General features: G+C 42.4%; 1 protein-coding gene across 10 annotated transcripts in view; it reads right to left on the bottom strand.

The window, feature by feature from the left end:
• The window catches only part of MITF (melanocyte inducing transcription factor), a 100780-nt gene that overhangs the window by 47071 nt on the left and 38786 nt on the right, over positions 1-14923 (bottom strand). For 2 of the 10 annotated variants that reach the window (XM_014251712.2, XM_014251714.2), the window contains exon 1: positions 10195-10738. The exons of 5 other annotated variants lie outside the window; for them this stretch is intronic. In XM_014251712.2, the coding sequence (XP_014107187.2) occupies positions 10195-10358 (164 nt within the window). In that variant the 5' untranslated portion in view covers positions 10359-10738. Of the gene's footprint in view, positions 1-4505; positions 4525-10194; positions 10742-14923 lie in introns of those variants that run through there. 3 more of the 10 variants (XM_014251711.2, XM_014251713.2, XM_088061722.1) reach the window with 3 other exon arrangements.

Below are 14923 nucleotides of genomic sequence, written 5' to 3'. Positions count from 1 at the left end.
GAAGTACTCATATTTTCTTTCTGCCTACTAATAACACCGTGCATCCCACCTCAGAGACCTCTGTAATACATGAGGAAAAAGAAGACACCCCAATGCTGCTTTCAGGGAAGGATCCATTCTCTTCATGTTGGAAAAAGGCCAATTTTGTACCACACTTGTCAGCATTCTCATTTGTGTGCTACTGGCAATTTTTACAGATATCTAATGTTGCAAAATTGGTAACCCAGCAGTTCCTCCCACCTTCTTTCATTTTGAACTGTTTCTCCGCCTACCAAAGCCAAGTGTGCTGGAAACCATCTCAGAAGAACCTTCCCATATACAAAAATGTTGGGGAAAGAGAGGGAGCAGGAAGGAGAAATTATTTCCACGGCATTTCAAACAGCTCCTGCCAGCAACCTCATCTTGCTCACACAATTTTTTTACCTACTTGCACCAAGTGTCCTTCCAGATTCCTGCAGGTGATTCAGGACTCTACTGTTGATCAAAAATTGTAAACAAAAGCTTCAATTATTATGTCTTTTAACGAGACCAATGTCCCAGAAAATGCTGTTCTGCCAAATTCTTCCCCAAAGGGCAAAGATGCTCCCAGGCTTTATTTCTTCTGCAATTCTGCTCAGTATTTTACATGGCAAAGAGGCAGATGAGCCCTGAACGCAGAGAGGGTGGACAGCGACGTGCTGCCAGACTGCAGCTACTGCCACAGAATCATGGAATTGTTTTAGGTTTGGAAGAGATCTCCAGGATCATCAGGCCCAACCATTAACCCAGCACTGCCAAGCCCACCACTAAACCATGTCCCCAAGTGCCACATCTACGTGTCTTTTAAATACCTCTAGCAACAGTGACTCAACCATCTCCCTGACAGGCTGCTCCAGTGCTTGACAACTCTTTCAGTGAAGAAATTCATCATAACGTTCAACCTAAACTTCCTCTGCCACAACTCAAGGCCATCTCCTCCTATCCTCCTACCCATTATCAACTGGGAGAGAGAGATGGGCACCCAACCATCACACCATCAGTGCAGGTGAGTTCAAATAATGCACTTTCTGGGATAAAAGCTGCTGCACAACACCTGCCTGCCTAACCAGATACTTCTGCCACAAGCACTGGGAAGAAACATGGACAGATTTCCTGTTATTTATTCCCAGGTGCCTGTAAAGCTCCTCCTGTGTGCGTGACGGTCTCTCCACACCAGCATTCCTTCCACCCACCATGAGTGGCACTGATTAAACATGCAAAACACTTTTGAAACTTTGGTATCTCATCCTCTAAGTCTGTCCCATGCATCACACAGGTCAATCTCCATCCAGCTTCCCTCCTCCACCATGTCTGCTCATCTTATCAAGCACAGAATAAAAGGAACCGAAGATGGTTTGGGTTTCATGACCATGTACCTCCACAGAGCAAACAGAAGGGTTGTCAGAAACTCACTTTTTCAACTGAAAAAGCGATTAAAAACTTGTTCTTTCAAAAGCTTCATCCAGAGAGTCTTGAAAATGGTTATTTTTAAAGCTTCTTGACCTTTACATGCTGGTGCACAGACAGATCTCCTGTGACCAAGCTGGGTGCCATGTACCACAGAACAATCCAGAGTGGACACGTGGATCCAAAACTCCCCTACATGAACTGATTCACCCCCAGATTACGTGGAGCCAGGAGCAGAGCCCACACACAGCTAATACACGATGCAATTCAGATACTTCCTGCAAACAGTTTATGGAAACCATCTAATTGCAATAAATGAAACCGACTCATCCTTTTAATTGACACATGATTAAACCAGTTATCCATTAGCACTCTAATAAGCACAGTGTAATACAGACTGGGAGTTATTAGTTATGTGTCATGTGCCGATCCAATTAATCATGAAGTGATAATGCTTTATTAAATAAGTTTAAATTACATATCCTTTGCACAGATGCCTGGGAAATGTTAGCTACTGCATACATGAGTTATTATGCAGGTGGCCATTGCATAACAAAAGGTAAATGATCACATTAAAATCAAGTTTGATTTTGTTACAATCAACCCACAGAGACCAAAAGCTTCCCAGATGTTTACTGATTAATTTATCTGTCTCCTCAGACAAAAAGACAAACTCATCTTTTGCTGGACAGTCTTGTTTCCAGATTCTATAAATTGATCAAACAAATGGTCTGGTTCACATATACTAGTTATCAGTTATCTGATGTACAAGCATTATTTTGCACTACCTATACATTGATTTAAAAACTTCTCTGGAGACTTTGAACTGGAAAAAAAAAAAAAACTTTGCTTTTTAACTGCTTTAGAAACTTAAACTATTTTTGAACATTTTTTAAGAAGGAAAATGTCTCCAATGTAATGTTTCTTAGACAAATTAGACAAAGAGCCTTCAAAGCAAATTGTTCTAGGCAGGATGGACTACCCTGCTCTTAATTCAGAAATGACACGTAAGAGGGAGGCTGCTGCTCTTCTCCCTCCATTCATGCCAACTGTTACTGGGTTAGTCCGCAGAGAAATCAGCCAAGAAAAGCAGATTTAGCACCTCAAAAAATCCACTGAGCTGCACCAGATCTCAGAGGTAAGAAGTAACATCGGAATTGAAATGCTTTTGTTTATGTCTTGCACTCTTATCCCATTCATAATTATTCACAGGGAAAATAAAGGCATCCACATTTGAGTTGTAATATTGGCAACCTCTCATCTCCTTGCTTTAAAGATTAAGTTTGTTCCATACTATAATGGTGGATACTTAAAATACTTGACCTCCAGAAGACATTTTGAGAGACCACCACTCAGCTCCCAACACCATTCAGAAAATCACTGGAGTTTCTCCAAAATTAAAAGTTGATTTATACAAATTCTGTTTTCAATCTCTATCAAGCAGTCAAACCTCAAGAACCTTTTTGTTCCCCCTACTGTACAACTGGCTGAAGCAACAATGCCCATATTAGCTTCTGACCTGCCAGCCAGCAATGCTGTTTGCCTCAGAAAAGTGACAGAAAAGCAAAGAATAGCAAAAGAAAAAAATAAATCCAAGGAGGAGCCAGACGGCACACACCACCTCCCCCAAAAAATGTCAAACACAAAATGCAGAAAGTCCACAAACAACAAAAAAAACCCTACACGCTCCCTCTTCCCCTTCAGCCAAGGTAAGGGATTCCAACTACTACAGCATTTTCCCTGGAGCACTTTGTACTTCATTCCTAACATTTAATAATTCATTGTGGGTTACAGCGACGCTCTGCTCACCGCGCCAACTGCCTGGCGCTGCATGAAGTATCAATGCAAAAAAAACAAGCCCAAGATTTGGCATCCTCCTATGTCCTGGCTTGCCAAGGACAAAGCAGTTGCAAAAATGGTGTGGAGACCTCTATCAGCCTTTATAGTAAAGCCAGGACTACATTTCAGGCTTGTACAGGAAAGGTTTCTGCACTTGAAGTTTACATGTTTAAAGAGACAGGCTGCCTGCCCCTGCTCCACCATCAAGGTAAACGTTTTCTGTGCCTCCTAAATGCTTCTGTATGCTGACCTGCACTGCACCCACAGAACAGCCCAAAAAGCACCCACCCATCTGCCTGGATGCTCTGAGTGCACCTGGCTGGGTAGAGAAGGCAAAACCCTGCAACATGCATCCACCACACACACCTACTACACCAAGCAGCTAAGGGTTGAATTTCAAATCAAATTAATTTGTTGGACCAACCTGCTCTGAAAAAAAATAAAAACAAAACAGAAAAAACCCCCCACACATACACAAAATCTCTCCAACAAAATCCAACCCCACAAACAAAACTATTCAATCCTCAGCTGATAAATTTTTTAAGTTGTTGTACACCATGTAGTAGTTTTCCATTTTTCTTCCTGTCTTTAAAACACACCTTCACAAGTGGCTGAACATAATGCTTTCTGAACTTAATGAAAACCGCTCTCATGACCCAGGAGCACTCAGTAAATAATTATTAAGCTCTGGAGGTGGCTTTTGCATGAGTGTTGACTTAATAAAATGCCGTAAGTTGATCTGCTTGAATGCCCATTTACTTGGGGACACAGCTTGCAGTATAGCCTGGGAAGCTTGATCTCAACCAGATTAAGGAACAAGGTAAAATCAAGAGGTTCAATCCAGAAGCTGCAAAGGTCACATTTTACAATCATTCACTACCATTGCTGATAAAAGGGAGATGAAAAATTACAAACCTAAAGTATCCTCAAAGACTTCCCTTTTACAACAGTGATAATACACCAAGTTTTTTTTTACACCAAAACTGAACCTCTGTTAGCCCAAATTTGCGTTTTTGCCATGAAGTTTCAGAACAAGAGACATATATAGGGATATATATATTTAAACACAGCATCTTCCCCTCCTGAAAGTCACCATCAGTACCTGAGCCAGTCAGCCCAGCTGCTGTGGCTCTGTGGCCAGTCCCAAGCACAGCACCATCAATTCCCAGAGCACAGCCTCCACCGCACCAAACCGACCCCGCAATAATCCACTCGCGGTGCCCTGGCAAAGCATCACTCACAGACAGAGGCTGTCAAAGGAGCAGGGCATGAACATCTCAACAGCTTCCATCTTTCCCCCCCCCAAATTTTGTGTCCGAGGGTTTTTGCTGAGCACCCCCGGGTGAAAGTCAAGCGGCGTCCGGGCCGGCTGTGTCTCCAGGGGAGGCTCCAGATAAGGACCTGGCAACTCCAATCCCCAGGGAGCAGCACGGCGGGCAGCGGCTCCGGCACCGCAGACCTGTGCAATCCAGCACCTACCGAGGAGAAAACAACGGCCTGGAGGCTGTACGGCCTGGGGGTAGCACCAAAGGATCCCGAAACAGCCCAGGAGTTTGGAGTCAGCATCTTGCTGCATCCTGTCTCACCTGCATGGGAGCGCCGCACAGCCTCCTGGTGGGCACGGATGCGCAGCATCCTGGATCCGCAGGATTTGGGGTGAATTCCCGACACTGCCGTGGGCTGAGCCGATCCCAGGGGCTGCACCACCCTCACGGCCCCGCAAGGAATGGGAGAAGCCGAAGACACGGGCTGGCATTGAAAGCATTTCTCCCATTCATTAATTAAAAAGGGGTGTGATCAGGCCATTAACACCATCAGTGGATAAGGGCTGTCTGTAACAGCAACGTTTTCTCACGATCTTTATCACCAAAAGGATGAAGGGAGAGGGTGGGTGCAAGAAAAATTTGTTTTCTGGGATGTAACTTCTTTGCATTCAAGGCTCACCTAGGCGAACTTCCACCTAGGAACCACTGGACATGCATCTCTCAAGAGCCTGAACTCCATCTGTAGTGGTACAGAGTCGATGTGAGAGCGCACGCACCATCATTTCCCCTCTGCTCAAACAGGCTGAAACCCTCAAAAAAGCAGTATAAAATTACTTCAAGCTACCAAAAGTGTCCCATGAAGGGCTAAAGAAATTTAAAATGTAGCGGACTGAGTTACCCGATATTGGTTTGATGCTTTTCCTCAAACTTTTGAAGTTTCCATCACAAACTTAGAGAAAATATTACCAAAAAATAAAAGAGGGAAAAAAGTCATAAAGCAGATTTGTCTTTCCTTTAGAAGTCTGACCTTGTTAAAGGCTTTCTGAACCACTTTTCAGACACCACATCTATGGGCACTTCCCTCTCTAAAGGGCTCTACACAAATTTACAAAACAAAAAGCCCGATTGCTAAAACAACCAAGAGGTGATAAAAGCAAAAGAGAGGAGATAACGCTCCACCAGCAATCTCTGTCGTTTTTGATTTTGTAATGCAGAATTTACCTTTTTTTTATCTGGGTAAACAGAGACGATAGATAACACTGTCGCTGAGAGGGAAGATGACGTATGACCACCACACTTTTTGATACTTTACAACTACACAGAGCCCAGGTCTGGCTTCACAACACCTTTCTATCATATCTTGGTTTAAAAATTATCACATCCACAACTGGATATTTATTCACAGAGGCAGTTTTCAGCAGAAGACAAGGCTCAACACCATGTTGTGTCCACAGCTTGTATCCAAAATTCACATGCCCAGACTCCTTCCCAGCTAAAAAGCCATGGTGCCCCTCAAGGCTTACCAGGACCAGCAATTCCCAGCCTAAAGCCTTCCATTCATCCAAGGTTTTCTGCTTACTGACTCCACTGTTACAGCACTATTCAGTGCTTTCCAAAGAGGATGAGGCAGCTGGAAGCCTCATCTCCTGCAGATGACACACTCACTCTGGCATGCTGAGCAAACAGGATCTTGAGGAGCAAAAGGGAAAGTGCTTATGGAAGATTTACTTTAAATGATTAAGAATCCCAAACAGTCATGATGAATACCACACAGCGAATTCTGCGCTCGGTATGTCGGCGTTATCAGCACACAGGACTTGCTCACAACACTAAATACAACATGCAAGGGAACAAACAACCCCTAGCACATCACTGCAATAATTTTAACATTAAACCAGTCTTGGACAGATATTATGCAAACTCTCACTTCAGTCTCCAGCCACACTGTTCATTAAGGGACCTGATCAGATCAGCAAAGGTCTTTAGCAACCCTTCTTTCTAACAAAGCAACTCTCCAGGCTGCAGATTCCTCAGCGTCCCCATGCTTGGAACGAACTTCAATTTGAGAGTCCCTTAAGCATTGCTCATATTTCTTCTACCTTTTTATCTATTTGTGGAAAAGTTACTGCGGCAAAGAGGATTGTGTGACTGTGCAAGCTGAACTGCTTGGGGTGGGGGTAAATATGCCCTTATTCAGCAACAAGTTACTTTACCAACCATTTGGATATTTACACTGCAATTATGATTTGCAATTGCAGGACAGATGTGCCAGACTTGCTGCCTTGGGTTTTCACAGCACAGACAGGAAGGTGGGATAAGCTCCAGCTGTCCATGTAAGGAAGCATTAGTGATGTTTACAAACTTGCTAGTTGAGGTGAAGCCAAATGGAAGAATTGCCTAACTGCAAACAACTAAAGACAGGTGGCCTTCAATTCCCTTGCTTAGGCCACTCAATGCCCCCAAAACATCCCTGACACAGGAGAATCCCAAACCAAGGCTCCTGGAGGAAGCAAACCTCCTCAGTTCTTCAGGGATCACTGCTATGCTGTCAGCAGCATCCTCAGTACAGGCACACCCAGTAAACAGCCTTTCTGTCACCAGGTACCCCTCCCAAATCCCAAATTCAGAGTCCCCAAGTTTGGTACAGTTTCTGTGTGCTTACAACCTCAGAGTGTGCACTGTAGGGCAGGATGGCTGGGGCAGGACAGTGCAAATGTTATTTGGAGGGACCTTTTCACCTACCATCCAACAGCTGTTAATTGTTATAAATTTGTGACATTTGCAGGAGCTAGTCTTCCACAGAAATACTCAGCATTGATTTAAAGCCTTCAGCACTGAGGAACTGCATCTCCAAGGACTACTATTACAGTAATTCCTCCTCTTCCCTCACCAAAATAATTCTGCATCTTGTTTCAAGCCAGAAACTGCTCATGAACTTCAAAAAGGGAATTAGGAAAATAATTACCTAAACACGGGGTCACATGTAAATAAAAGAAATATCACATGACAAAACCATGGTACAGAATGAAGTCTCATTCAAAATAAAAACACACAAACAACATTTATACTTCTTGATTTCACAAAGTCAAAAATATATACAAAAAGATCCACCCTAATTTATTTATAGGTCTTTTAACACCTCAAATATGGCCCTGCTAATACACAGCCTTAATTTAATTTTGCAATCACCCTTCTGCTCTTCATGTCTTATGTTGCATCTAAAATGCACTAGCACATCTCAAAGAAGAGACATCAGGAAAAATCTTCAAAAATAACCTTATTCAACCAAATACAATCTCAAAAATTAACACAGCTGCTGAGTTTCTAGAAAATGGGATTTTCTCAAGTAAAACTGTTGAGCACAGCCCATGTTTTGCACGGTTTAGTGACAACTGAGCCATGCTGTCCGTGTCACTTGCGGCAGGAACACCGCTTCTTACTTTTGAATATACATTACAGCCTTTGTTTTACTTTTGAAAAAAAAGCAGCCAACTCAAAACTATTTACAAGCCTTTCTGTTAGACCCTCCTAATCTGTTCTTCACTGCCAGAAGCACAGCACTTGAATGGCTATTTCTGTTCAAAGCTATATTTGTTGTGGAACTACTGCAAACTCCTGAATCATGTAAACAGAGGCAGGAGCCAAAAAATGTTTCACTGGACTTCAAGTTCACATCTGCCTTAGTTACTAGGACAAAAAAATAAAGGCAGGGCTTAGCTTACAACCAATAAATCCTGCAAAGACTAAGGTTAATCATGCATTCCTGCAACAGGGTTTTGTTTAATCTGGTTTACTTAGCATTTGTGACCTTGGCAAAGTACCTGTTGGAGCACCCACCATTGTTGTGGAGCAGCATTTCACACCTTCTGTTATTTTAGGCTTCAGCAGGCGACTGTACAGTGCTACATTAGTCAGCTAGGTTCATAAACACGCAGCAAAGTCACCTGGAAATGATGTGCAGCTCCAGACTTGTTGGAGCCCAGCAGCCAACTGTATTGCTGTCCCTAAAAAGCAGTATTGTAGCAGTGCTCAGTCAGGACCTGCAGCTGCACCTTTGGGTGAAACAAATGCTTGGCAAACATGCTGCTGGAGCAAAGTGACCCTGCCATTTCTTCAGCTTCTTGGCTCAGGAATGTCAGTGCTACAAAGCATGACTTCACCTCAGCCTACCAATGTGGAAGAAACCTTCACCATCTCTGCACTCACCACCTTCAATTCCTCATGATCCTCCTCCAGCAGGAACAATCCCCAATACTCCCAACATGCTGGAAACAAAAGGCAGCCCAACATTCCCAATGAGCTGGAAACCATGAAAACCCCCAAAACAACAATGAAAACCCCCAGAGACGTTTGATCCTGACTTCCCACAGGTTACACAGATCTACCACTTTGGGCAGGGACCAATTCTGCCCAGTGGTCTTTGGCACTGAACTGTAGCAGAGCTTCTGCATGCAGAAGGACAGGCAGCATGTGTTTGGATAAGAACGGGACATCACAGGTGGATTAAGGAAAACAAAAAGTTTCCTTCATAACCCACATAGGAAATCTGGATTCAACTGTAGTGGTTGTTTTTTTTTTTTTTTTGTCATACAACCACTATTGGATTCTGATATTTAGTGGCTGCCTGATACTTAGTTGCCATATATCTATACACTGAAAATATTTTTCCCTTCCTTTTAGGGAGGCTGATGCAAACCCACAGTCAGAAACTGCAACTGGCTTTACAAGTATTCAGGGGAAAAAAAAAAAATCTTTTTTTCTTACAAACTCTAGAACAAACAAGATGATTTTCTATTATTTCTTGTTTTTAAGAGCAGATAATGCAAGTATAAATGGATAACAGCTTTTATTATCTACCTTACTACAGTTTGTTTTTGTACAAATCTTGAACTTCATCTTAAACTAAGATAGTCTATCTTAAAAGCGTTATACTTCTGTTTCACTTCCCTTCATACAGTTATAACCTGGCTGCAGAATTCCTAACCTTAAAGGAAGGATATATATTTATTTTTGCCTTGAACTGACACTACAGACTAAAATTGCCAGTATTAAAGCCAGTATTATCCTGCACACACTTCCAGAGTAGTGAAAATGAACACCAGCAGTCAATACCAGAGTTATTCAATTAACACTTGCACAGCCAAAGCACTTAGCAATCCTATACACAAGCTACCAAAAAACCCCACAAAACAAAAACAGCCAAAAAAAGCAACCCTCGTGCCTGGGCTAGGGAAAGGCAGCTTCTGTAGGATTTCTCATTTGACCAGCTCCCAGCCATCTCCCTTTCCACACTAGATGGAGCTTTGTCCCCTCTTCCCCAGCTGTCTGGCAGTGCCCTGAGCTGGGATAAAAAGAGTAAAGAGGCAAAGGGTGAAACAGCAGTGTCACCCCAAATAAACGGCCTGCAGCAGTGGCCTCAGGAGCAGCAAGAAAGCAGTGAGGACCTGAGGTCTGGCCGTGCCCTCCTGGCTCTCTGAATTTAACGCAGCCCTGTTTTGCCGTTTTCGAAGAATGGAAGATTTCAACAATTCCAAGTCCCAATTCCATGCTGAGCTCCTACCACCCTTCATCATAGCTGTAAGGCACTGCCCGAGCTCACACCACAGTCAAATTACACTTCTTTTCCTCCTCTTACAGCATTTAAGCTTATTACCAGATTACACACCTGAATTGCTCACTGGTTTTCTTGTATCCCTCTTCATATTCCCAGTTATTTTCTTTCAAAATAAGCTCTTCAATCTCTTCTCTAGTAACCTGAAACATCTGTCCCAAATGCCTCTGCTCAGGCTCCAGCCTTGGATTCACCAACACTTCAGGGAAGAAACTCATGGATAGAATTCCCCTTGATTTGTATCTGTTGGATTCGGTCTGTATTGTTTCAGATCACAGGTCAAGAGAAACAGCTCATCCTTCTGGTGAGCTGCCACAACTCCATTAGGATCTTTCAAAGCACAACAGGATATGGTACATCATCAGTATTTCTCTGATGAATTTAAACTCAATGGGACTGAGAGGAGCCCAGGGGAATGAGTCACTCCCGATGTCACAAGTGGCCAGCACTGCAAAGCACAAAAAGCAGCAGCCTCAGGCTGTATCAGACAGGGCAGTGCCAGAAAGGATGGAGAAGCACCGGTGTGCAAAACCTGTGTGCGCCTTGTGGGCAAGGGCTCCTGCTTGGGTAAACGTGCTCAAGAACAAGGAGCTAAAATTGAGGGGACAAGGGAAACAAGCCCACGTTATAGTGGGAAGCTAAAGAAAAGTTTGGAGGTTGACAGGAGTGAGTGTTGCTGTCTATAAATACAGCAGAGGAACAAACACCCAGGAGAGAACAACCCTGGCACGTCACCAAGCGATATAAACCAGCCATGAACAAGATTAAATTGGTATCAACAGTCTCATTCTGAGAAGTTCAGACCTGAAACCATTTCCAGCTGGAGGACTGGCGAAGGAACAACGTGCTCCTTTGCAAATAAAGACTGGTTGCCTAATCAAAGTAGGTCACTGTGGAATAAAGCAGCCAGTAATGAATTGCAGGACACAGAATCACAGAATCAATGAGGTTGGAGAAGACCTTTAAGATAATCAAGTCCAACTTTTGACCAACCACCACCTTATGAACCAGAGCAGAGCATTGAGTGCCACATCCAGCCATTTCCTGAACACAGAAGATGCCCTGCAGCCAGAGGCTCCCAAAGGGACAGATGCAGAGCAAAGCAAACTCTTGGGCAGAGCAGATGGATCTGAAGTAGTGCTGGAATACTGCACACAAACAGGAGCTCTTGTTCTCACATACACTGTGCTGAATTAAAGCGCTAAGTAATACCTCAAAAAATGCACCTCCTCCTTTCTAAATTAAAGATTAGATGTTCCCCCAAAACAAACAAACTCAAGGAATATATATGAGAAAAAGAGACATCCTAAAGCAGGCAGAAGGCACACAGAGCAGGTTTCATCCAGAGCAGACTTAAAAAGGATACCTTTTGAAGACAAGACAGCAGCTGGAGGGTCCAACAGCCACACATAATGACTTCCAGCAGAGGGCTTTAGAGCAGAGCCCCTTGGGGACACACAGCCTGGGCAGTACAGACAGGAGCAGAAACCACATCTCTAAATCCCAGAATGCTGCATCCTCGGTAGCCAACAGCCATGTCCTGTTATCCTACTCAGCACCGACAAGCTACACAAGACAAAACTGAAGGTGAACCTGCCAGGCTCTTACAACACCTGCTCGCATGCTTAGCAGAGAAGAACCTTTCAGTTTGTTATAGCAGCATGAAAACCCAAACCTTTGACAGCCTGTAGCTGTTCAACATCCTGAACATGCCATCCAAAATTTCCACTGAAGTTCAAGAGCAGAGCAGAATGAAAACACCTTCACTGACCATGTTATTTACAGCCTGGGAATAAAGAACTCCAGCCTCCGGTGCGCTTTTAATACAGGCTAATTTATTCTGAAAAAAGTAATAATTAAGTACACAAAACCAAAGTATGGAACCTGAAAAACACCTTCCTGTCTGGCAGAGTAAGTGCTTTCTAAGGACACTTACACTAGCTCCTGCTGCTAAAATAATTTATTAAAAATAACTGAGGAAAAGCAAAGATGATCTCAAAAACGCACAGCAATACTAAGCTAAAAAGGTTGCACTGAAAAAAAACCTAAAGCAGATCAAATGCATTAATATATTCTTATGATTAAAGTAAGTCCATATCCAAGTTGTTTGAAACTGAAGTCTTTAGTATTTGAGTGATTATGTAAGTTTTTTAAAATCTTACAAGTGTTTAGTACCACTAAAAAGCCAGCACATTAAATCTTTACAGACTGGGATTGAGAAATTCCCTGAAACAAGAGGAGAAAAGCCCTAGGCAAAAAAAACATAATAATCAATTTTCTCCACCCATCCCACCACATGCCTCTGCAGAACCAGCATCAGGTAAATTGGGGATTGCAGAGTCAGCCAGAATAAAGCAGTTCCCAGGCCAAAGGGCTTTCAAACAGGTCCAAGACCTTGGTACTGTGGTGGCCCTGGACAGAAAATGCAGATGAAGCATTAGCAAATGCCAGAAGGGAGGTGCTGACACCAAAACCAGCCTGACAGTTACTTCTTCAGGTAAACTGTACCACTCCTTATGAAAAACCTCAATACACTGCAATTAGAAATAAAAAGGCAATAAAAGGCTACTGTGATTGCAGTGAATGTAAAAGGTGATTGTTTGAGAGGGTGAAAAGCCCTTTCCATGTCCACATGGAAATAACAGCTGGAGATGGCAGCTGAATCGCCTCAGCCTTATGAAGAAACTGATTTTAAGCACAAAAACTCCCCAATTTGTCATTTTCTCATTGCATTATTCAAAAGTAGCATCATTTTATCAACCTCTCAAATAATTCTGTCCAAGAAGGAATACACAAGGGATTTTCTATAAGGTTTTCCATAATCACTAGAGCATCAAGAGAAAAAATGATGTTGGCAGAAAACTGAAAGGTTTTCTACACCAAGTCCCTCTTTATAATTTTTCATTTGAGATTAAATGCAATAAAGTTCCTTAGGACTAAAAAAATCAAATATGCAAATCTAAGGTGGATCCCAACCTGCAGGCATTTTTGTATCAGTTAACATTTCACATGCAAAAAAACGTAAACTGTGAAGTTCAAGCCAGAACAAAGTTCTTTCCTCATTTCAATTAAATATATGAATATAACTTTTTTTCTTAAAATAGTTTGAGCAACCTGGTCTAGTGGAAAGTGTCCCTGCCCATGGCAGGGGGGTTGGAACTGGATGATCTTTAAGGTCTCCTCCAACCCAAACCAATCTATTTTTCCATGATTCCCAGTGGTGTTGGGAAGCTACAAATGCATGGGAAGAAGACAAGGAGATGAAAAACAAAACAAAGTGCCTACAGAAAACAGATTTAATACTGTATTTCCGCATGGCAACAAAAAAACATGCTGCTTGGAAACACCCTTCCATTTCTGTTTAACATAATGGTGGTGGGAATTCCTGCCAAAGTAAACTTCAAGAATTTGTTTGCCATGGAGGAAAACCAAGAAAACTGGAGTTCTATGTGCAGAATCCTGTTTCAAGAGGGTGAAGGCTTCTTTGTTCCCTTTAATACCAGGTCACTTCAAACTTTTGTGCCTACATATTTTATTATGCTTGCACAATCTTCAAAACAATAAAAAAAACCAAACTAGAAGATGAAAAATTTTAATAACCCATTCCTAAAAACCAAAAAAGCCTTCCAACATGCCATGTGTAAAAATACCACCAAGTCTGACATCTTTCTTATTCTATCAATCTACTTCCAAAAGTTTGGCATCTTTGAAAACAAAATATTATTCCACACAGTGAAGAGAGAAGGTTTGTTGCTTTTTTCAAATGTTTGCATAAAATACAGGAAGAAAAATACATATTTACAACATCAATGCAAATTACATAATCTGTCCTCTTAGATGGCAGTTTCTGACCATTAAGAACCGTAAATACAGATTTATTATTATAAAGACCTTTTATTCAGTTATTATGATAAATCTTATGTTTCTGTAAGCAGCACGATAAAGCAGCTCAATCACTCCTGTCTTGCTTTTCTGTTATCTCAGTATCATTTCTGACTCTAGAAAAATAATTGCAACTTTCTGGGTTGTGGCTTAGCTGCCCCAACACGTCCCTGTGCACTAACAAGAGTTTTCCTTCTGCACTTCCATGGTTTTCAGTTTGTATTTTCAGCACACAGACAAGTGGGCAAACAGCAATTCCTGATTGTTCCTAATTTGTTCTTTATTCAACGTTACCATTTCTCATGGTATTTGTCATAGCAACCTCAGGATCTAAACTCAATTTGCAAATCAGACTCTTAACTGCTGCAGGAGTGGAGAGAAAAAGAAGCTGATTTGGATTATTACACAGTAACTCTCATGGATCATTTAATTCCAGCATTAAATTCAGACACACATTCAGTGCATCACAACCAAACTTAGGTGGAACACGGTCCCAAACTGAAGGAAATCAATAGGAACATTTCATTCTGATTTCCCACAGAATCTTGGGGCACACCACAGCATTTTGAGCCAAAAACCTGCCTGCCCTTGCCACACCTGAGGAAACTGTCCTCGCAGGCAGTGTGGATCCCACCACGTACAGAGTCAGCTCTGCAGTCTGAGGCATCTGCCACAGAGCAAACCCTGACCCAGCTGGCTGCACATGAAAGCACATGCAAGAAGTCTTGTGCACGCTTGTTCAGCTGGTTTGAAAAAGAAAAAGAAATGAGTGAGAAAATATTGGAGTTATTTGTGGTTCCAAGTCAGGTAATTTCTCTATTTTATTCCTACCTGGGCCAGGAGGAGAGAAGGAAAACTAAAACTAAATGGTTGTATACCACTGCTTCTTCTCCATCTCCAC

Source organism: Pseudopodoces humilis, chromosome 13 (genome assembly GCF_049639895.1).
Source record: "Pseudopodoces humilis isolate 2021_Gansu_Grassland_sample_001 chromosome 13, ASM4963989v1, whole genome shotgun sequence".
In the NCBI taxonomy this organism is placed as follows: Eukaryota; Metazoa; Chordata; class Aves; order Passeriformes; family Paridae; genus Pseudopodoces; species Pseudopodoces humilis.
Note: the sequence above shows the minus strand (reverse complement) of the source record. Positions and strands in the feature narration are given on the sequence as shown.